The 23791-nt window shown below is 38.9% G+C and overlaps 1 protein-coding gene across 4 annotated transcripts in view; it reads left to right on the plus strand.

The window, feature by feature from the left end:
* Positions 1–23791, plus strand: part of rnf17 (ring finger protein 17) — an 82518-nt gene that overhangs the window by 2199 nt on the left and 56528 nt on the right. For 3 of the 4 annotated variants that reach the window (XM_062974616.1, XM_008107968.3, XM_008107969.3), the window contains exons 2-8: positions 10495–10544; positions 10628–10683; positions 14720–14828; positions 17956–18036; positions 19260–19360; positions 20913–21084; positions 22700–22776. In XM_062974616.1, coding sequence (XP_062830686.1) covers positions 10495–10544; positions 10628–10683; positions 14720–14828; positions 17956–18036; positions 19260–19360; positions 20913–21084; positions 22700–22776 — 646 coding nt within the window. The remainder of the gene's footprint in view (positions 1–10494; positions 10545–10627; positions 10684–14719; positions 14829–17955; positions 18037–19259; positions 19361–20912; positions 21085–22699; positions 22777–23791) is intronic. The other variant, XM_062974618.1, reaches the window with a different exon arrangement.

A 23791-nucleotide genomic window follows, 5' to 3' on the forward strand; every position in this document is an offset into this window, starting at 1 on the left:
AGTTTTATAATATATTTTTATATCAGTTTTAATAATATAATATATTGTATATACATATAATATTGATAATAATCTTATGTTATACAATATAATACTAACCGTAATACCATATAATAATATTAATTATATGTTTTATATATATATATATATTACATATTATATAATAGTATAGTGGTATAGTTCAATATAGTAATATATAATGCTAATATTGTGTTATGCTAATAATATAATATATTGTATGTACATGAAGCTGCTCTGAGTCCCCTTCGGGGTGAGAAGGGTGGAATATAAATGTAGTAAATAAATGCAGCAAATAAATAATTAATTTTAGACTTAGGCTCGGCCAAACTCTGACATGACTTGAAGGCACACAACAACAACAACAACAATCCTAATTCACTTGACTATCTCATTGGCCAGTAGCAGGCCCACACTTTCCATTGAAATCCTAACAGGTTTATGTTGGTTAAAATTGTTTTCATTTTTAAATATTGTATTGTTCTTTTGTCATTGTTGTTGTTGCACTACAAATAAGACATGTGCAGTATACATAGGAATTTGTTTGTATTTTTTTTTTCAAATGATAATTTGGCCCCTCAACAGTCTGAAGGATTGTGGACCGGCCCTCTGCTTAAAAAGTTTGGGGACCCCTGGACTAGACAGAAGCCATTGAAATCCACAAGCATATGGAGAAGTTCAACAGAAAGGAAGAAAACATGAAAATGAACAAAATCTGGCTACCAGTATTAAATATAAAATCAGGACAATGAAGAGCAACATTCAGAAGACAGAGGAATTCCAGACATGAATCATTCAGGGCCTGCTAACACCCAACAAAGAATTCCCCCAGGCAGGAAGCAGCCAGGTTTTGAAGGTGAAAGGCCATTCAGTGCTACTCAGGGTGGCCAGTTGAAACATTCACACCTGCCTCAAACAGATGAGTTCTTTCCCCCACCTGGTCATTCCACAGATAAACAAACACCACTTGACTAGTTTCCAACAGATCTCACAACCTCTGAGGATGCGTGCCATAGATGTAAGCGAAGCGTCAAGAAAGAATGCTTCTGGAACATGGCCATACAGCCCAGAAAAATCACAGCAGCCCAGAATTGAACTATTTCTGGTATCAAAACAATAAAAAAATCCACTTTTACAAGAATAAAATGCATTTTAAGAAAACAAACCAAAGGCCTTAAGAATACCCTGGTCCATCTTTTGAAAAATCAGTATTTAACTTTAAGAAATGTGTGTGTGAAACCACCTAGAAGTAAAGGTATTGGGCCAGGCTTTGGCGCAGCTGATTAATAGCCAGCTGCAATAAATCACTACTGACCAAGAGGTCATGGAATTAAAGCCCAGGTCAGATTGAGCTCCCGACCATTTAATAGCCTAGCTCGCTGTTGACCCAAGCAGCTTGAAATACAGTTGCATCTGTCAAGTAGAAAATTAGGTAATGCTTTATGCTGAGAGGCTAATTTAACTAATCCACAACACCATAAAAACTTCCAGTAGTGTGCGGAAAGAAATGAGGAAGTACTACATCAAAGACTTGATGTCACAAGTGGACGACAAAGCGGCGGCTTCCCCTGTGGCCGGAATCAAGCATATCCTCATGAAGCCAGAAGCTGGAAAATGTTAAATTGCTTCTGTATCTATCTATATGTCGCATGTCTAGTGGCATTGAATGTTTGCCATGTATCTGTACATTGTGATCCGCCCTGAGTTCCCTTCAGGGTGAGAAGGGCGAGATATAGATACTGCAAATAAATAAGTTTCTCCACCCCCATGTGGTGGATTTTGGAAAATTTCAGATATCCAGATAAAGGATGGTCACTGGCAGCCCAATTTTTGCAACATTTTATTTATTTATGTATATCCCTCTTTATCTCCATATGGAGACTCAAAATGGCTCACAATTAAAAACATTACAACTTCAAATATACAATAATAGAACAGTATTATATTTTACTATTTTGTATTGTATTTAATATATTATAATATATTATTAGTAGTATTATGTTGTATTACATAATAATTGTAATACCTTTTTATAACCCGCCCTATCTCCCCGAGGAGACTTAGGACAGCTTCCAACAATATAACAAATTGGCAAATATTCAATGCAAAAAAAAAACAAATATTAAGTAAGATCAGATATAATAAGACAACCTAAGATTACATCAAACTAACCAAAAAATAACAAACTAAAGCATAGGTAAACATAATATATCACGCACATTTAACCACATGATAAAATCTTATCTCTTGGTTAATTCCTGTTCTATGTTTTGCCTTTAAACTATGTTTTATTATGCTATTGTTTTATCATGTCGCTGTGTATAATTGTGTTTTTACCTTGCTGCTGATGATGTGTGTTATGTATGTATTTTATTTTGTTCTATTGTAATTACCTGGGCTTGTCCACATGTTAGCCGTCTCAGATCTCTTCAGGGAGATGGAGGCAGGGTACAAAAATAAAGTTGTTATTATTATTCTAAGTTAAGCTAAAAGGCATTAAAACATGAAGTGGTTTACGGCATCCAGTGAGCTGAAGTAAGTTTCTAGTATCTAGGTGAGGGCCTGTAAGTAACTTTATTTTTCTATCCTGCCACCATCTCCTGGCTGGGACTCGGGGCGGCTAACACGGGAGAAAGGCCTGAAAACAATACAAAGTACAACAATTAAAACATATTACAAAGAGTAAAAAAAATAACATGTTTAGAGATTTACTAATCCTCCTCTCCATTATTATTACATGTATATATAATATTATCATAGCACAACATTAGTATTATATATTGTTATATTGAATTATATCACTACACTGCATTATTAGTAATATTATATGTACTATGTAATAAACAATTATTAAATTATTATGTATATATTACTATATTGTACTATAATATACCACAATGTATATAATACACTACCAATATATTATACTATTTCATCATCATCATCATTTAATTATTAATCGCCCTCCATCCACGATGCTCTAGGCAATTTACAAGATAAAATTGTAAAGGATAAAAATATATACATACAAATATTGATAAAATTAACATAAATTAAAAGCTCTAGTAAAGAACCAGATCTTGAGTGCTAGGGTAAAAGGCCCCAACTCACGCATGGCTCTCATATAGGGCGGCAAGGCATTCCATAAGGCAGGGGCAGAAATAGAAAAAGCTCTGCATCTGGTCCTTTCCAAGTGCACTTCTCTAGGACCCGGTACATAAAGTAAGTCCCGTTGGGATGGTCGTTGCAACCTCCGATGATGGGAGAAGGAGAGACGGTCCCTAAGGTATGATGGGCCCTGGCCATAAAGAGTTTCAAAGGTCAGAAGTAGCATCTTATATAGACCACGGTAATCAGTTGGAAGCCAGTGCTGATGCTGCAGCACTGGTGTTATGTGGCATTTCATGGGTGTTCTTGTGAGTAGCCTGGCTGCCGCATTCTGAACAATACGGAGCTTTCGGGTCGTGGACATCGGAAGGCCAACATACAGGGCGTTGCAATAGTCCAGCCTAGACGTGACCGTGGCATGGATGACTGTTGCCAGCGCCTCATCAAATAGATAGGGTGCCAGTTGCCTCGCTTGTCGTAGGTGGAAAAAGACCTGTTTGCTGGCAGCAGCGACTTGAGCTTCCATTGTCAGCTGCGAATCTAAAACGACACCCAGGCTCTTAACGGTAGGCGAAGGAGATAGGGCAGCACCATCGAAGGTGGGTAGCAAGTGGGTCAGACCAGTCGAGCAGCCATGCCAGAGAATCTCAGTCTTCGCCGGGTTCACCTTAAGTCTACTAGCACGTAGCCAGTTCGACAGAGCCTCCAGTCATCAGGTGAAATTGTCTGGTATTGACGTTGCTCCAGGCTCCAAGCACAGAAGGAGTTGGGTGTCGTTCGCATATTGATAGCAGTCTAGGCCGAAACTCCGAACCAAACTAGCAAGGGGTCTAACATAGATGTTGAAGAGAAGAGGGGAGAGAATTGCACCTTGGGGTACCCCACATAGGAGGGGAGATCTGTCAGAAACTTGATCCATATACTCCACGCATTGGCTCCGGTTTCGCAGAAATGAGTTGAACCAATTGAGGGCCTGACGGCGAACTCCGGACATAGCGAGACGGTGAATCATTAGATCGTAGTCAACGGTGTCAAATGCTGAGGTAAGGTCGAGAAGTACCAGTAGCGCTGATCCGCCGCTATCAGACTGGTGACGAAGTTCATCTGTAATGGCAACCCAGGACTGTCTCCGTCCCATGGCCAGGGCGGAAGCCTGACTGGAAAGGGTCCAGGCCGGCTGTATCATCCAGAAATTGTTGCAATTGTCCCAGTACAGCCCGCTCTATCATCTTACCCAAGAATGGGAGGTTGGAGACAGGACGATAGTTGGAAAGGGTCATGGGATCCAAGCTAGGTTTCTTTAGCATATATATTTGTATTATATATGTTACGAGTCAAATGCCAGCCAATGTAATTAACTCAGTTTATTGCGAAACAACACAGAAGAGCCTAGAAAACAACCAAGAAGGGCTCAAAACACTTTCTCTTTAGTGTGAAATAACAATGTCCAAAAAGAACTCAAAAAACCCGAACTCGGGATATAATCCGGATTATCCTGGGAAATAATCTGGATTAAAACAAACTATTCCGAAAGGACTGGAAACTCGCTCCACCTACTCGTTGGAGCTTAGCAAATGGAAGAAAGCAATCAGCAACAACTCACAGCGACCAGCGTGCCCATCGTGCCCCAGAACGTCACCGTGAAGCCAAACCGCGTTGTAAAGGAGAAGTCACAGCCGTCACGTCCGGTCCGCATCGTTAGGTAGAAGTCACAGGCACCGAGTTCCGATCCGCGTCGTTAGGGAATCGTCACAAGCCCCAAGATCCAGTCCACGTCGTTAGGGAGAAGTCTCGATCACCAAATTTCAGTCCAAGGTCAACACAAAGAGCCAAAGTGACGGAGGCAAGCCGGCAGCTAATGCATAAAACCAACACAGGACGATTCAGCGCAAACCCACACAATGCCAACCCCGTTGCAAGTAAAAACCCAGGTTAACACGTCCCAAAGCAGTTTTCCAAACACATCTTCTGAAACGGAGATCCCGAAAGCGGCCAACAAACACCTTTCCAATTGCAAGGTTACATTAGCAACAAACTTACTTTTATTTACAAGTCCTCCTCAGAACTTGAGCCAGCTAATGCCCTATCCACAACTGAACCTTGTTGCCACAAATCCTCTTCGGAGCTGGAGTCGCCCAATGCCCCATCAAACCCATAACTCCCCAGGATCCAGCTGTATCTTCGCTGTGCCATCCCTCAAACGTACTACTGCTTATGGGTTCCTCACAAATATCCTGGATCTCTTGAATCCTAGTCCAATCCATGTCTTCACTCCCAGAGTCCGATATCCCATCCTCCTGACTCCCAGCCCCATAATCTCCTTCAAAACCCTCAAAGGAATCATCATCAGTGGGTTCTAAAAGTATTTCCCGGATTCTCTTCCTTTGTTGCTCCTCATCGGAGTCTTGCTCATGAGTAGTTTTCCTGCCTCTCCTAACACAACTAGTAGTAGCTCTACTCGAAGACTCCATCACAACAATATAATAAGGTAGAGTCTCGCTTATCCAACATAAACAGGCTGGCAGAACGTTGGATAAGCGTAAATGTTGGATAATAAGGAGGGATTAAGGAAAAGTCTATTAAACATCGCAATGTATTGAAAACATTAAAAACGTGACTACAAATAAAGATAGAATTGCATAAAATGATCTTACAGTAACAACATTGTCAGAAATTAAATCCATAAAAAGTTCAGCCCTGTGAAGATTTTTAAAAATCTGTAATCCTTGCCTGCCTAGACAAACAGCTGTGGATCCGGGTGGGAGGAAGATTGCATTAGATAATACAGAATGTTGAACAAAGGTTGTATAAACTAGATTCTACTGTATATTGTAGTATATTATAAGTTGTAGAATATATAATATATTACAACATTATTGATGTTATATATAATATATTAGCATTATTTCATTAAGGTAAAGGTTTTCCCCTGACATTAAGTCTAGTCGTGTCCAACTCTGGGGGTTGGTGCTCATCTCCATTTCTAGGGCAAAGAGCCAGCGTTGTCCGTAGACACCTCCAAGGTCATGTAGCTGGCATGACTGCATGGACCACCGTTGCATTACAGTGTTATTATTTCTATATGATTCTTCCTGGGCTCTTGGGGGCTTTTTTGGTGCGTGCAAAAATCAGCCTAAATGTTATTAGTCCCAACTAGACACGCCCATTGAATTCAATACTGAATTATAGATAATCACTTTGAATACAAGGAACCTATTTTACCTGAAGCTAATTGTTGGATTTATGGAGAAATCCCTTAAGAGTTTGGAAAGAACAGGTTTTACATGGTGCTGTTTTCTCTCCCTCTCTTATAATTGTAAATGTGTTCTTTCTATTTAAACTTACCTGTTAGGATACCTAAATTTTTATTTCAGAGGGATAACTTATCACTATCATTTGTTAGAATATTCTTCTATACATTTTATTTATTTATTATTACATCACTTCTACCCCGCCCTTCTCAACCATCAGGGGACTCGAGGCAGCTTACAATATAAACATACACATCAAAAAACAGTTTTCATCAAATTTAAAAATCCATCGAGATTAAAAATTGCAATAAAATTAAGAATATACATTAAAATATACATAATTATACATTTAAATAAATATTTAAGGCACTTTCCATGTCCAGGTGGGTCTGTCAGTAGATCATATATTCATATCTCATTTTTGCTGCTTCTCACGCTCAAATGCCTGGTCCCATAACCATGTCTTTGTTCTCTTTCGGAAAGACAGGAGGGAGGGAGCCTGCCTGACTTCAATGGGGAGGGCGTTCCATAGGCGGGGAGCCACTACTGAAAAGGCCCTGTCTTTCATCCCCGCCAGCTGCACCTGTGAGGCTGACAGGACCGTGAGCAGGGCCTCACATGACAATCTTAAGCTTCGAGGTGGGTCGTAGCGGGGGACACGTTTGGACAGATAAGCTGGGCCGGAACCGTTTAGAGCAGTTGGATCCTAAACATTATTGCTCAAAAGTAAGGCTGTGGTCTCCAGTGGCAACTAGTTTCACAAATAATAAAAATTGCAAAACATGACAAAGTAATCTTTTTGAGCTTAATTGAGAAAAAGAAATGTATAGTATAAACTTTGGTGGATTCAATCAATTTCACCAGATCTGACAAAAATATTTTAAACAAATTTATACTACTACTACTATCTGTGCCCGGCCACGCGTTGCTGTGGCATTGTCTGGTGGTGTTGGTGAGAAATTGTTGAGGTAGTGGTGGTATTGAATGTCTGTTGTATGGTTGTCTTTATGTTTAGTATGCATTTGGTTGTTTGTGTACTGTGAAAGTGGTGAGGGTAGAGGGGGTGTATGTCCCTGTGTAGAATTATATAGTATTTTTTTCGTTTGTTCGTGTGTTGTGAATGTTTGGATTGTGTCCTGCTGCATAGTAGAAAGGGTTGGGCTGGATGGCCCTTAGGGGTCTCTGCAAACTCTTGGATTCTATGCTTTTATTATTATTATTATTATTATTATTATCTTCATCATCATTATTATGTAGAGGCTGGATGGCCATCTGTCAGGAGTGCTTGGATTGTGTCCTCCTGCATGGTAGAAGGAGGTTGATCTGGATGATCCTTAGGGGTCACTCCAAACCTTAGGATTGTATGATAATGTTATTATTAGTATTAGTATTGAGAGGCTGGGTGGCCATCTGTTGGGAGTGCTTGGATTGTGTCCTGCATGGCAGAATTGGGTTGGACTGGATGGCCTTTAGGGGTGTCTCCTAACTGTCTGATGCTATGATTTAATGTGTATTATTATTGTGCAGATATTGGATGGCCATCTGTCAGGAGTGGTTGGATTGTGTCCTCCTGCATGATGTAAGGAAGTTGAACTGGATGATCCTTAGGGTCTGCTAACCTTAGGATTGTGTGATATTCTTATTCTTATTGAGAGGCTGGCAGGCCATCTGTTGGGAGTGCTTGGATTGTATCGTCTAATGGCAGAGTTGGGTTGGACTGGATGGCCTTTAGGGGTCTCTCCTAACTGTCTGATTCTATGATTCGATTTGTATTATTACTGTGCAGATCTTGGATGGCCATCTGTCAGGAGTGCTTGGTTTGTGTCCTCCATGGCAGAGTTGGGTTGGACTGGATGGCCTTTAGGGGTCTCTCCTAACTGTCTGATTCTATGATTCGATTTGTATTATTACTGTGCAGATCTTGGATGGCCATCTGTCAGGAGTGCTTGGTTTGTGTCCTCCATGGCAGAATTGGGTTGGACTGGATTACCACAGTAATTATTTCATATTACAGTAGAATCTCACTTATCCAACGTTCGCTTATCCAGTGTTCTGGATTATCCAACGCAGTCTGCCTTTTAGTAGTCAATGTTTTTATAATCAATGTTTTAAATTCATTGTGATATTTTGGTGCTAAATTTGTAAATACAGTAATTACAACATAGCATTACTGAGCACTGAACTGCTTTTTCTGTCAAATTTGTTGTATAACATGATGTTTGGTGCTTAATTTGTATAATCATTACCTAATTTGATGTTTAATCGGCTTTTCCTGAATCCCTTCTTATTATCCAACATATTCACTTATCCAACGTTCTGCCGGCCTGTTTATGTTGGATAAGTGAGACTCTACTGTATATTTCTAATCTTATATTATCTGCTTAGAACTGGATTATATGAGGTCCCTTCTACACAGCTGTATAAAATGCACACTGAAGTGAATTATCTGGCAGTGTAGACTCAGGATAATCCAGTTCAAAGCAGATAAGATTATAAATGGGTAATATAGCTATGTGGAAGGGCCTTGAGTCTACACTGCCATAATCCAGTGAAAATCAGATAATCTGTATCTTATAGGCAGTGTGGAAGAGGCTTGAGACCTAACTGTGCCTGTCCCCTGGGCTGAGTAGGTTGCTAGGAGACCAAGTGGGCAGAGTTTAGCCTTGTAACTGGCAGCAATTGGATAAAAAACAATTATTCCTTTCCCTCTAATTAGGACTTTATTTTTCTTTTCTTTTTGTTGTATGAACGTAGAGGCATGGATGAGGGGTTGTGTTGCCAAGTTTAGTGTTTCTGGGATGTGTAGTTTTGTTGTTTTGTCCTAGGCTGAAATGTTTTCATCCTTTTATATATATAGAAGATGTGAAAGTTCCAGAATACATGTTTGTGTGACAGAAATCCTTGAGATCTTGAGAGGGTTCAAGCGAGAGTCCTGGAAGTAAATACAGTATAGTCACTTATATTCCATTTTAACAATATCTTAATAATCCAGAACCTGCAATCATTTGCTGTAGAGTAACTGAAGCATGTTTCAAAGTCTAGCAAAGCTCCCCGTGTCCAAAATTCTGAAATCCAAAGTCATCCATGTGAGTGGCTGAGACAATGACACTTGATTTTTTTTTTATGGTCCACGTTGTATACAAAATTAGGGAAAATATGTATAAAATTACTTTCAGGCTCTCTATATTTATGAGGCAGTCCGCAAATTACAGACATCCAACTTACATATGACTTATAGTTAAAAATGGAGGTGAGACAACAGAAAGTAAGATAAATCTATCCCTAGGAAGGGAAATTGACTCTTGAAAGAGTTATCATGGGGAAAAGGTGTCTCAACCAAAGCTTTATCATGAATCTTTATTTCCACAACAAGCCAAATTTTTCAAAATATAACAGGGACAGTAAGTGACCCGAAGTTTTCTGAATGGGCACAGGCAGCAAACCAAATGCAACAGGGCTGTTAGCCCCACCCCCAAGTTATCCAAAGATAGATAGATAAAGTAGAGTCTCACATATTCAAGCTAAACGTGCCAGCAGAACCTTGGATAAGCGAATATCTTGGATAATAAGGAGGGATTAAGGAAAAGCCTATTAAACATCAAATTATGTTATGATTTTACAAATTAAGCACCAAAACATCATGTTATACAACAAATTTGACAGAAAAAGTAGTTCAATACGCAGTAATGTTACGTTGTAATTACTGTATTTATGAATTTAGCACCAAAATATCATGATATATTGAAAACATTGACTACAGAAATGCCTTGGATAATCCAGAACCTTGGATAAGTGAGACTCTACTGTACTGTAGATAGCTATACACATATAACTGGACTTACACTTTAAAAGGGTGCCTAATCCAACTTACTATATTGTCTGTAACTCAGATACTACCAGTGTATGAAACAAAAGGACATGTTTAGGTGTGGGTTTATCTCCAAGATATCTCATTTTGTACTGGTATACTAATACAAGTATTCTGGTCCAAAGTATTTTGGATCAGGGTTACTCAACTTGTACCAGAATTCCAGTTTTCTAATGTATGCTACTTTGTTTTAGATAACAAAAGCCATAGTATGCTAACGTCTATTTGTTGATGTGTTGTTTTTTTCAGACTCATACCTTAAGAATTCAGGGAGTGTCCATGATGACTACATTTCAAAAGTAATTGAATTAATTTCTCTTGGGTTACGGGGATTTTTGATGAAATAAGATTGACCATGCTTTTCTGCCCTTGTTTTCTGCAGGTGACTTTCGATTGGGAAGAAAATACTCAACTAAAGAGTTTTGAAAAACCAAGAGGGTAAATATGTATTTATTTTGATGACTGGAAAGATGGAATGAGGCATATGAGGCTAGAATTTGTTTGAGGCAATAGATTTTTGCATTGCTAGGCATATCTCAGTGCTAGACTATAGATTTTCAGTCTTCAGTTGCAGCTAGGTATATGTCTGAAGTAAACAATCATGAGCTAGGAAAAAAGAATTTAGTTCTAGTTAGTCCAGTGGTTCTCAACCTGGGGTCCCCAGATGTTTTTGGCCTACAACTCCCAGAAATCCCAGCCAGTTTACCAGCTGTTAAGATTTCTAGGAGTTGAAGGCCAAAAACATCTGGGGACCCCAGGTTGAGAACCACTGAGTTAGTCTTGCTGGAGCTGTGTGACCTTATGTATAACAGTCTAGATCAGGGGTCCCCAAACTTTTTAAACGGGGCCAGTTCACGATCCTTCGGACCGTTGGAGGGCTGGACTATAGTTGGCCACCGAGCAATAATAACAATAACAACAACAACAATAAAAAAGAGTTGGAAGAGACCCTTTGAGCTATTGAGTCCAATCCCCTTCTGCCTTTGTGCACCAAAAGCACAAGCAAAGCACCCCTGACAGATGGCCACCCAGCCTCAATGTTAATTAATAATAAAGAGGGTTGGAAGAGACCCCTTGGGCCATTTAGTCCAAGGGGATTGCCCTTCTGCCTTTGTGCACCAAAGCACAAGCAAAACACCCCTGACAGATTACCACCCAGCCTCAATGTTAATAATAATAATAACAACGATCTGCCAACTGCAAAAGGCCACCCTGCACTTGGAAGTGTTCGACTTGTGATTTTGTGATACGAAATCCAGCATATCTATCTTGTTTGCTGTGACATAATAAAATAATAATAATAATAAAAGGTTGGAAGAGAAGAAGAGACCCCTTGGGTCATTTAGCCCAACCCCCTTTTGCCCTTCTGCCGTAGGGGCCGGATAAATGGCTTTGATGGGCCGCATCCGGCCCCCGGGCCTTAGTTTGGGGACCCCTGGTCTATATGAACTACTTCCTCCAGAATACCTTACTGAGCATGTGCAAAGGGCACAGCAGGTTAACTTGCGTCATTAGCTACCCCTACATGTTGAAAAAGCATAGATCTTATTAGTGTTGTCACCAAATTAGAAGATGGATGGTTGAGATTGTTATACAAAAGACAATTTTAAAACTCCTCCATGAATTATTTTTTCAAATACGCCTTCAAGTGCTCTATAGAATATTCAAACTGTTGAAGGCTTTCATGGCAGGAGTCATTGGGTTGCTGTGAGTTTTTTGGGCTGTGTGGTCATGTTCTGGTAGCATTCATTCCTGACATTTCACCTGTATCTATGGTTAGCACCCTCAGGTTTGTTCAGAGGTTTTGTACCTCTAAGCTTCTTATGCTAACTGAATGTGGTGGTGTAATGATGTCAGGCAGGAGGAGAAATCTTTTTTAAAATCCAACCTCTGACACCGATTGTGGAGAAGGATGATGTTTCTATTAATTATATATTTTATATCCGCTGCCACCAGTTATTAAACATGTTTTTATTTAAAAGCTGCCACCAAATTATAGATGTTTTATAATGCTGCCACCAAATTACAAAGGGGATTATCAACTCTTGCCACCACTTTTGGAAGATTTAGCCACTGGCTACTTAGAGAGGATATAAAATATATAATAATTAATTAATAGAAACTCCTCCTTCTCTGCAATTGGTATAAGAGGTGGGATTTCAAAAGATTCCCCTCTGCTGAGTTCTTTACAGGGGGTCATGAAAAATTTGTCTTATCTTGCCACGTAATTGCTATTTTGGACATTTACATAAATATATTATCAACAACATGCATCTAATGCAGGGGTCCCCAAACTTTTTAAGCAGAGGGCCGGTCTACAATCCTTCAGACTGTTGAGGGGCCGAATTATCATTTGAAAAAAAATACAAACAAATTCCTATGCATACTGCACATGTCTTATTTGTAGTGCAACAACAACAGCAACGAAAGAACAATACAATATTTAAAAATTAAAACAATTTTAACCAACATAAACCTATTAGGATTTCAATGGAAAGTATGGGCCTGCTACTGGCCAATGAGATAGTCAAGTTAATTAAGATTGTTGTTGTTGTTGTGTGCCTTCAAGTCATGTCAGACTTTGGCCGAGCCTAAGTCTAAAATTAATTATTTATTTACTGCATTTATTTACTGCATTTATATCCCACCCTTCTCACCCCAAAGGGGACTCAGAGCAGCTGTATATACATACAATATATTATATTATTAGCATAACACAATATTAGCATTATATATTACTATATTGAACTATACCACTATACTATTATATAATATGTAATATATAACATACAATTAATATTATTATATGGTATTACTATTAGTATTATATTGTATAACACAATATTATTATCAATATTATATGTATATACAATATATTATATTATTAAAACTGATATAAAAATATTATATTATTAAACTGAGGGCGGGGGCCAGGTAAATGACCTTGGAGGGCCGCATCCGGCCCCCGGGCCTTAGTTTGGGGACCCCTGATCTAATGCTTCAGCTATACATTGGAACCTCTACTTAAGAGCATCCCAACTTAAGAGTATTTTGAGTTCAGAGCCTTTGCTCTGCCCAGGTTTTGCTTTGGCATGAGAGCATCATTTTGAGTTGAGAGCTAGCATCAGAGGGAGTGCTAGCTCAAGAGTTTAGAGCTTTAGGGCTTCAAGAGAGCAGCTTCTGTGCTTCATGCTCTTGTCTGCTTTGGGAGATTGCTGTCTGTTTTGAGGAACTTCGGGTTAGTTGATTTTGTGTGGTTTTTATTCCTGGTATGTTTGGCTTCATAAAGAGAGGGAGGGAAAGAGGGGAAGGGAGTCTGGGATGAGTACAGTATGAAGAAAATGATGCTTCTGCCTCTTCACTTTGTGCTACCTTGCCACAACTTTGTGCATCTACCATTGTGCCACAACTTTGTTGCTTCTACCATTTTAAAGTTGATATTTCTTTTAATGTTCCATGTCAGTGTGCACTTATACATTATTTGTTAATTCATAAGTACATTTTTTTCTATTTAAAAACACGTAACTAAAAGGGGGGTTCGTGGGACCAGAACTGATTAATAGCATTTTAATGTGAAAATTTGCTTTGAAATAAAAACATTTTAGAGAGAGCATTTTTCTAGGAATATCTAGCAATGGATTTTTTTTAAGAATGGTGACGTCAGCTTGGTTCCAGTACATATATTTTGCCCTCTGTCTGCTGGATCTTGGGAGTTTTATTAAGCTAGTAGGATACTGCATATCCTACTAGCTTAAAATCTGGTGAAGGGTACACAGTGTTCTGCTCATTCAGTATAAGGGAGTTTCTGTTTGTAAAGTAAGAATTTAATTTAATTACTGTATTTAATTTATATCCCACCTTTCTCCATGCAAAGGATTAATGCAGCTTACAACCTTAACAAAAACAATTAAAATCTATATTTTTTTAAAAAAATTGCAATTTAAAACACATAAAAAGCTAATCCATTAAAACCCTTCTGTAACAACCAGTTAAATCAAAATGTGGTCCCTGCTATCAGAAGTCCAATCAAGCCAATGCAGCTTCATGTGGAAGCAAAATCCACAGCTTTGTTCTCTCCAAAAATGCATGTGGTATTGATGGGGCAAGAAAAAGGTCTCCCTTGAAGATTTTAAAACATAGCAGGTTCCTATATAGAGAGAGTCACTTAAAAATATCATGTTTGCCTTATTTGATGCTTAGTGGTTCTTTCAGCTGAAGAAAAAGAAAGGAAAGAGCATTTCAGGTTGCTATAGCATAATCCCTTTATTCTCCCAAAATAATCCGCTATAATATATAAAAGCTTGGTTATATTTTTCTTTTGTGCTTAGAATGGAGTTATTTCATATTTTTTCTTAAGTACGTAAGAAGGAAAACATCTCAGTCCTGTTGTTTAAAAGTTCAGCTATTATTTTCAAAAAACCTATTCTTGAGCATAGCTTATTTTTTCTAAAATAATACAATTTTCTATTTACAGGTTAAAAAAATTAATAAAACGAGTCTTTAAAGAGAAAGGTAAACAAGACAGGCATTCTAACTGGACTCCAGTTGACCAACAGATTTTTGATACATCTATAATAGATATGGTAAGTGAAAAAAATCACATCTTTCCGGTTACTAGTACTCTAAGGCCCCTTCCATACAGCTGAATAAAATCTCGCATTATCTCTCTTGAACTTGGGTATATGACAGTGTGGACTCAGATATTCAAGTTCAAAGCATATATTGTGGGTTATTCTGCCTTGATATTCTGGGTTATATGACTGTGTAAAAGGGCCCTATAACAGACCTGATCTTCATTATCTTTGAATACTGTTGGAAAATTCTGCTTCTCTAGAAGTTTTTAGAATAAGTACTGTTGGGGGGAACCTGTGATCCTCCAAACGTTGTTGAGTTATGGTTCACATTGGTTAGCCAGTGTGGTCAAGGAAGATGGGAATCAATATAATTTTTGGATGGCCACAGGTTTTTTATGACAATGAAAACTGTGATCCAGTATTTCAAAATAAGTATCAAATGAAGAATCCTGATAATACTTGAATGAAATTCTGATTTTACTGAAATGTAATAATTCGCAATGCATTCTTGGCATACTTACTCCAGGTATTAATCTATAAAGCTTGATGTTTTAATAAAAAGAATCAACCCCCAAAAACTTGTGTCAAAAAAAGGAACGATCCCCTTCTCTGCATAGAGTGGCAAAAGACAAGAGCTTAGTCTGTCCAGAAGAAGCTAAAAGAAGCACTGACGTCTGCTACACTCCATTGTGGTACAGTAGAGTCTCACTTATCCAAGCTAAACAGGCCGGCAGAAGCTTGGATAAGCGAATAACTTGGATAATAAGGAGGGATTAAGGAAAAGCCTATCAAACATCAAATTAGGTTATGATTTTACAAATTAAGCACCAAAACTTCATGTTATTCAACAAATTTGACAGAAAAAGTAGTTCAATACGCAGTAATGTTATGTTGTAATTACTGTATTTACGAATTTAGCACCAAAATATCACGATATATTGAAAACATTGACTACAAAAATGGCTTGGATTATCCAGAGGCTTGGATAAGCGAGGCTTGGATTAGTGAGACTCTACTGTACTTCTTCTGGCCTTTTTGAATGTCTGGGCAGGAAAATGGCAGTGTCCAGAGGCAGTGTGGCCCCCCTGAGGTGTTGGAATGACCCCCAACTTATCCACAGATGACATCAAAATCCAACATGTTGTCCCCCAAAACCTGTTGATAAGATTGATTCATATATGAGCATGTGTGGTAGTTGCAAATAGACTTCTGGTTCTCTCAGGCATTTATTTATAGCTGTAACTTAATAATATGAGCCTTGAGACAAACAGCTTATAATTTGAACCAGATATTGGATAGGGGCTCATTATTTACTCTTATGCAACACACTATTCTGTCTCATCCACAGAGAAAAATATCAAACAACCTTATGTAAGGATTATAGGATTAAGAATTGCTTCAGACATTCTACTATTTCTAAGTATTAATGGTACAAATATGGATGAGATGAATGTTTAAGGAGCTTGTCCTGCTTATTCTGTTTAGTTGTTTGGATTGTCCAGAAGAATACAAATGGAAGAACAAAAAATATTGTTTGGAATTCAACTGCCAAATGAGATAAAGTATAACATATTTGAAGAATTGTGCTAAACACAGAAATGGGATGATGCTAGTGACCAAGAATTGCAGTGCTAATACTTTTTTTGAATTACATTTAGAAATGTAATTTAGTATTACATTTCAAAAGAATGTAGCTAATTACAATGATATTGATTCAATTTTTGCAAAATGTAAATGTTTTTTGCCATTTAATTCTACCATTTATAATCTAATGGCTCCCCTAGATCTGTCACTGCTTAAATTCTTGCTTTTGGGTCACCATAGTTGCAAACAAAAGGATAAATATAATTCTACCATTACAGAGCAAAACTAATGTTCTAGGATTGTTAATGCTCTAATCACAAATTATTATGTTTTTACTTCTTGCTCAAAAACTCATTTTCAGTCTTACAGAAAATTGTCAGTTGGTTTCTTCTTTAAGATCCACATTAGCTTAGCAGCATAGGCTAATTCAGCAACTTTTAACAATCTATTCTTCCATCATAAGTGTTTCCTTCCACTTCCAGTTCTGAGCAAATACTGTTATTATAGCTGATGTCAATGTGAAGAAGCTTCCCATATTTGTATTTAGTCCTTTGTTTAAAACACCCAGCAAATATATCTGGTAACTTTATAAAATCTACCTATAGAATGTTTTGAATTAGCATATATATCCTAAACCAATAGCTTTTAACTGTTTCACAAGTCCATCACATTTGAAAGAAAACCTTCTCTTGACATCCCTGATCTTGATTTTTAGATATTTATGCATCATCTTAGAATCATAGAGATGAAGAGACCAAATGGGCTATCTATATCTAGTTCAAACTTCTGCCATGCAGGCAAAGCACAATCAAAGCACCCCTGATAGATGGCCATCCATCCTGTGTTTAAATCTCTCCCCCCCCCCCCCAAGAAAAGGAGATTCTTGCCCATATTTTCTTTTAAATTATTATCCAGTGTAAACTTTGCATGGTTGGTCCATGTTGTCTTCAAACGTCCATTTGAAAATTATACCCAAAATGTTGAGCTCATTTTATCATATACTCAACTATTGATTCATCTTCTGACTTAATTTCAGAATGTATTCATAGACTTTAAAAATGACAATCATGCTTACACAATTCTAAGTAAAATTAATTTTCTCCATCCCTGTCTAGTTCTCTCTTATCTTGATTAAATCTCTCATTTAGTTGTAGGTAAAAAAAAAACCAGTTACAACTCTGTTTCTTATTAAGAAAGTATTTTTTTCCTCTAGAACATAGGGTTTTTAGAAAACAATCTATTTTGCATTTACTGAATGAAAAACAAGTGTAAATAAAATAATACCAAAATTCTGACTTGGTGGAAATGATGACTAAATCATTTTGTGGCTATCTTACTACAGTATAAGTTATCATTATGCTTTAGTACATGAGTCTTTCATTTCCATTATCTTTTGTCACGTGTTCCAACTTTTGTCATCTGCCATTAAAAATAAATATGCATACAAGTTTTGAAGGCCTACACTTTTGATCAAATGTATTTAAATATAACACTGAGGTTTTTTGTTTGCATGAAAACAGTGTTCTTCTAAATTTCATATTTTTTGTATTAGGATAGCAAAATTATTGAACACCTGGAAAAGGGTTTGGAAGTAGCTAAAAACAACATTGAGCATTTAAAGACTATAGAGGAGGTAAGCTGCAAGATCCTTTAGTTGCTTGAAATGTTTTACATGGTTCCAGGATTTGCAGTGGATACCAAAATTTGTGGATGCTCAAGTCCCGTTATATGTAATGGCATAGGAAAATTGTGTCCTTTATATAAAATGGAAAAATCAAGATTTGCTTTTTGGAATATAGGCATGTGTGTACAGTGCTCCCTCACTTTTCGTGGGGGTTAGGTTCCAGGCCTGCCCGCGAAAAGTGAAAAACCGTGAAGTAGCGGCACTCTATTTATTTCAATAAATATAGCCTCCCTCCCTCCTTCTTTTCCTCTTTTAACGTACTGTACTGTATTTCTTGTTGTTTCTGAGGCAGCCTGGACACACCTCGTGAGTGTTTCCCGTGGGCTTTTGGGGCCTGTTTCTCGCCCAGAGCCCTGTGTGAGCCTCCTGCTCTGAGTCTGGGGTCTCCATGGCTTCGTGAGGCGACTGGGCAGCTGCTTGCCCCTTGACTCACCTTTGATTCCGAGAGCAGGACAGACAAAAAGAGAGAGAGAGCAGAACTCTTGGGACAAGGAGGGGGCGGGGCGCCAATCAGGGTGCCACAGGCAGGACAGCAGCCTCCTCTCTGCACATGCACCTCCTGTGGGCCTCCCTCCCTCCCCTCCCGGGAAGGAAGGAAGGAAGGAAGGCCCTCCTCTTCCTGACACGAGGCCCTCCGGAAGTGCCCTTCCCTCCCTCCCTCTCCTCTTTGGCCGACCAAGGGAGCCGAGGAGGCCTCTCTGCCCGCCTGCACCCCCCTCTCTCTCTCTCTCTCCTGCAAGGCTCCGTCAGGTGAGGCTTCCTTGGGGGAAGGGGAGGGCTGGCCGGATGGGAAAAACCGCGATATAGCGAATCCGCGGAACCCAAATCGCAGATTAGCGAGGGAGCACTGTATTCCTCAAACTATGGATGTTTGACTGTGAATACAGAGGGTTACCCTTTCCATGAATATTTATTCAATCTTGTTGAAAAGGAATCTGTGTATGTTGTTAACTAACTGAATCAGTAATATGCCAATAGATCTAAAATACCTAGTAGAGTTGCCACCATGTAACAGAGAAAAAGGAGTGAGATATAGTAATTTCTTGCTATTTTCATTATGGTAATTAAACAGTATCTGTAACTCTTAATTCTTCCACCCAAAGAAGTATGCATAACTATAAAGCTATGTTCATCCTTTTTTTCAAAAAAAAACAACCCAAAAAACGGAAAAGGTTCTTCAACAGTTGATTATGGAAGCAAAGTGGGAAGAAGTCAGGACTGCAGAAGTTATCAATGCCAATTTTGCACACTTGGCTGCATCTCTAAATTCAAGGTAACATGACTGAAATTAATGCTCTGTGAAGTATTTTTCCTGAAAATTATAACTGCAAAATACGGGACTTTGTGTGGCTCATTTTGTTCACAAAACGGTGGTTTTAACAGTAACACAATGCTTGGTTTTATGATATCTGCAGACGCAAACATAGAAGGGCTTATTGAACCTATGAGTTGCAGTGTTCCTCCTTTATGAATTTCTGGCCGACCAGTGCCAGGAGATTATACGAGGGCTATCCACAAAGTATGTTACGTTTTGGAATTAAAAATTAAAGTATAGGATAAAATATTTATAATATACAGTTGAAAGCCATACTTCAATAGTACTTTTAAACATAGTCCCCATTCAAAATTAGTCACTTTTCAGAACGCTTGTTCCTCCCTCCTGCACTCATTCTTCAGCTGGCTGAGTTTCAGGACGTGGCGGGAAATTGCTGAGGGTAAGAACTTTCTAAACTCATTAATCGTTCTGAAAAGTGACTAATTTTGAATGGGGACTATGTTTAAAAGTACTATTGAAGTATGGCTTTCAACTGTATATAATAAATATTTTATCCTATACTTTCTTAATTTTTAATTCCAAAACGTAACATACTTTGTGGATAGTCCTCGTACTGTGCCATAGCATTTATATTAGTGCTTTGGTGCCTTCCCTAACAATTTCAACTTTTATATACACACACACACACACACACTAGCTGTGCCCGGCCACGTGTTGCTGTGGCGAAGTATGGTGGTATGGGAAATAAAGTATTGAGGAATTGATGGTAGTTAAGGTAAAGGGTAAAGGTTTTCTCCTGACATTAAGTCCAGTTGTGTCCGACTACACACTGAAGTGGATTATATGGCAGTGTGGAGTCAAGATAATCCAGTTCAAAGCAGATAATATAAGATTATAAATGGGTTATATAGCTGTGTGGAAGGGCCTTGAGTCTACCCTGCCATATAATCCAGTTCAAATCTGATAATCTGTATTTTATAGGCAGTGGGAAATAGGCCTAAGTGAGACCTAACTCTGCCTGTCCCCTGGGCTGAGTGGGTTGCTAGGAGACCAAGTGGGCAGAGCTTAGCCTTTTAACTGGCAGCAATTGGATGAAAACAATTATTCATCTCCCTCTAATTAGGACTTTATTTTTCTTTTCTATTTGTTGTATGAACATAGAGGCATGGATGAGGGGTTGTGCTGCCAAGTTTAGTGTTTCTGGGATGTGTAGTTTTGTTGTTTTGTGTGTGTGTGTGTATAATGACAGCTAGAATGTTGCAGGAAGCTGCCCTCCAATATCCCTATTAACCGTATTTCTTGTTCCTTCTATTTTCCTTGTAACTTTTATAAATTGTTTCAATTCTACTGCTTACATACTAGAGTAAGTGCAGTGTTTATAGGTAGCACATCCTTTGCTCTTGAAGCGTCTGAATGTTTCTTTTTTCAGAAATTTTCTTTGTGACGAATTTGGAACAGACATTTGTCCATATTTTATTTAATGGTTTGTAAAGTGAATCACAAGCTGTGAATAGGTGGTAGTGCACTAATTTTCTTTGTTTTTAATTAGGAAAAGAAAACTAGAGTCGGAGCTGGTAATGAACACCAGTTACTATGTAACAGATGTACACGGTGTCCAGGTTTCAATTTCACAGAAAAAAAGCATTTTAGATAGTGCCGTGAAACTAGCAAAGCAGTTGAAATCAACGAGTAACTTAAAATCTTGCCGTAGTTTAAATCAGGTAACTTTGGTTCTAAATATTACCTTCTAGACTTTTAAAATGTCACTTGTATAATCAAAATTGCATGGAATTGCATCTGCTGCATATTTTACAAGAATCTATTATATTCTTTTCTGAGCCATTGAGCCAGAATTGAAAGATTTATCAGAAGATTTAAAAACATTAATGTGCTAATATTCATATGAGCTATATTTTCATATAGCTGTCTCAAGAGCTACTTTTTCTCCTTCTGGCAAGTAGGGAAAAAAAAGAATTATCTCCATGTTTCTTACTGCATGTCAAAGCTGCTAGTTAAAAGATTTTTCTATTCAGTTCTCTCATTCGCAGAAAGGATGCTTTCTGCCACAATAGAAAGGTCACGTTTTAAGATTATAAGATTTTGGGGTAGTTTCTCTGAAGATATTTGAAACAGTATACAAATTTTTAGAAATTCAATGCAAATCCAAATAATAATAATATTACTACAACCCAGTCAGTAACACCGTAGTACAGGCATGGGCAAACATTGGTCCTCCAAGTGTTTTGGATTCAACTCCCACAATTCCTAACAGCCGAACAGATATGAAACAATCAGGGCCAGCTAACACCTCCCAACAAAGGATTCCCCCAAGCAGGAATCAGCCAGGCCTTGACGCTGCAAGGCTTTTAAATGCTAATCAAGGTTAGCATTGAAATTGCAGCATTCACACTTGCCTCCAACAGACAAGAGTTCTTTCTCCCACCTTGGACCACCCCCCTTTCCTAGTTTCCAATATACCTCACAATCTCTTGAGGATGCCTGCCATAGATGTGGACGAAACGTCAGGAGAGAATGCTTCTGGAACATGGCCATACAGCCCAGAAAACACATAGCAAGCCGGGAGGCTGTTAGGAATTGTGTGAGTTGAAGTCCAAAACACCTGGAGGGCTGAATTTTGCCCGTACCGGCTGTAGTGGCATTATTGCAAACAAAGTAGCACAATTTTATTAATGTTTCCCAACTGGTGGATGATAAGCAAGGACGCAGCTTCCATAGGTAGAGAGTTTCAAAGTCTTCAGTGTGGCCGTTAATCGCTTAGAGACCTACAAACAGCAATTACAATATTATTAAAATGACATGAGCAGAGGTAGTTTGTATGGTATGCCCAACTGTTCTTTATATGTATTATGTTTTCAAAACATGTTCTCTCCTTTTTTAAAAAAAATGTAATTACAGTACAGTTCTGGTTAACCAAGGCTCTTTATTATCTGAGGCGCTGCCAGGGGCGCCTCTCCCTCTCCTTCTCTTGAGTTCGAGAGAAGGAGAGGGAGGAGGAAGCGCCCCGCGATAGCTGCTGCCTAGCATCGATGGCAAGGCGCTTCCCAAGGGGTGAGGTCTCGCGGAGGGACGGGATGGGGCCCGCCCCTTTATCTCAGATAACCGGGGCTCTACTGTACCAGTTAAATACATGGTACCTGAAAAATTAACACTTGTTTCTTTATTATATATATATATATATATATAAAAATATGGATTAGGCAGAAAAATGCATCTAGTTTTCCATAAATGGTAGCTTATCAGCATTCAAGATATAACATAGCACTAGTAGTTGCTATGTTATACCACAGTTTACATCAAGACTTTTATGTATTCTAGATTCTCTGCAAATTGAATATGACAATTGAGGAAGAGATCTTAAAACTAGATAATCTGAAAAAAAGAACACTTCCATGGTAAGTTACAAGAGTCCTGCCTACTGTGGAAGATTTGTAAATTCACTAAGTATAATGATTATGTGTCTTTTAGGCATGTGCAATCCAGGAAAAAAATGGTTCTAAATTCTGTTTGAAAGTAGGGGACGCTGGTGCTTCGTTTCTAAAGTCATTTCTGAATTTTGAAGCAAAACATTTGAAACTGTCCGAAACTTCGGAATATTCATAATTTGTTAATGGCGGACGTGCATGCGCAATAGCGAAAAACAACACGGGAGGAACTTTAGGGGACTCTCCTGCCCTCATTTTTTGAGCTATCCTGATGAAACTTGCTACAGTGGTAGCACTGCTAACTTACCAAATTTCAAAACGTTTCCCTTATTCAACATATACATGAAGCCACTGGGAGAGATCATCCGGAGTTTCGGGGTTCGGTGTCATCTGTACGCAGATGATGTCCAGCTCTGTCACTCCTTCCCACCTGTCACTAAGGAGGCTGTCCAGGTCCTGAACTGGTGTCTGGCCGCTGTGTCGGATTGGATGAGGGCGAACAAATTGAAACTGAATCCAGACAAGACAGAGGTCCCCCTGGTCAGTCGAAGGGCCGAACAGGGAATAGGGTTACAGCCTGTGTTGGACTGGGTCCCCCTGAAGACGCACTCCCCCTGAAGACGCAGGTTCGCAGTCTGGGGGTTCTCCTGGACTCCTCGCTGAGCCTGGAACCCCAGGTCTCGGCGGTAGCCAGGGGAGCCTTCGCACAACTCAGACTTGTGTGCCAGCTGCACCCGTTCCTTGGGAGGCCTGACTTGGCCACAGTGGTCCACGCTCTGGTTACATCCCGTTTGGACTACTGCAACGCTCCCTACGTGGGGTTGCCTTTGAAGACGGCCCGGAAGCTCCAATTAGTACAACGGGCGGCATCCAGATTAATAACTGGGGCGGCTTACAGGGAGCGTACCACCCCCCTACTTAGCCAGCTCCACTGGCTGCCGATATGCTACGGAGCCCAATTCAAAGTGCTGGTTTTGACCTATAA

This window comes from Anolis carolinensis, chromosome 3, assembly GCF_035594765.1.
Source record: "Anolis carolinensis isolate JA03-04 chromosome 3, rAnoCar3.1.pri, whole genome shotgun sequence".
Classification (NCBI taxonomy): Eukaryota; Metazoa; Chordata; class Lepidosauria; order Squamata; family Dactyloidae; genus Anolis; species Anolis carolinensis.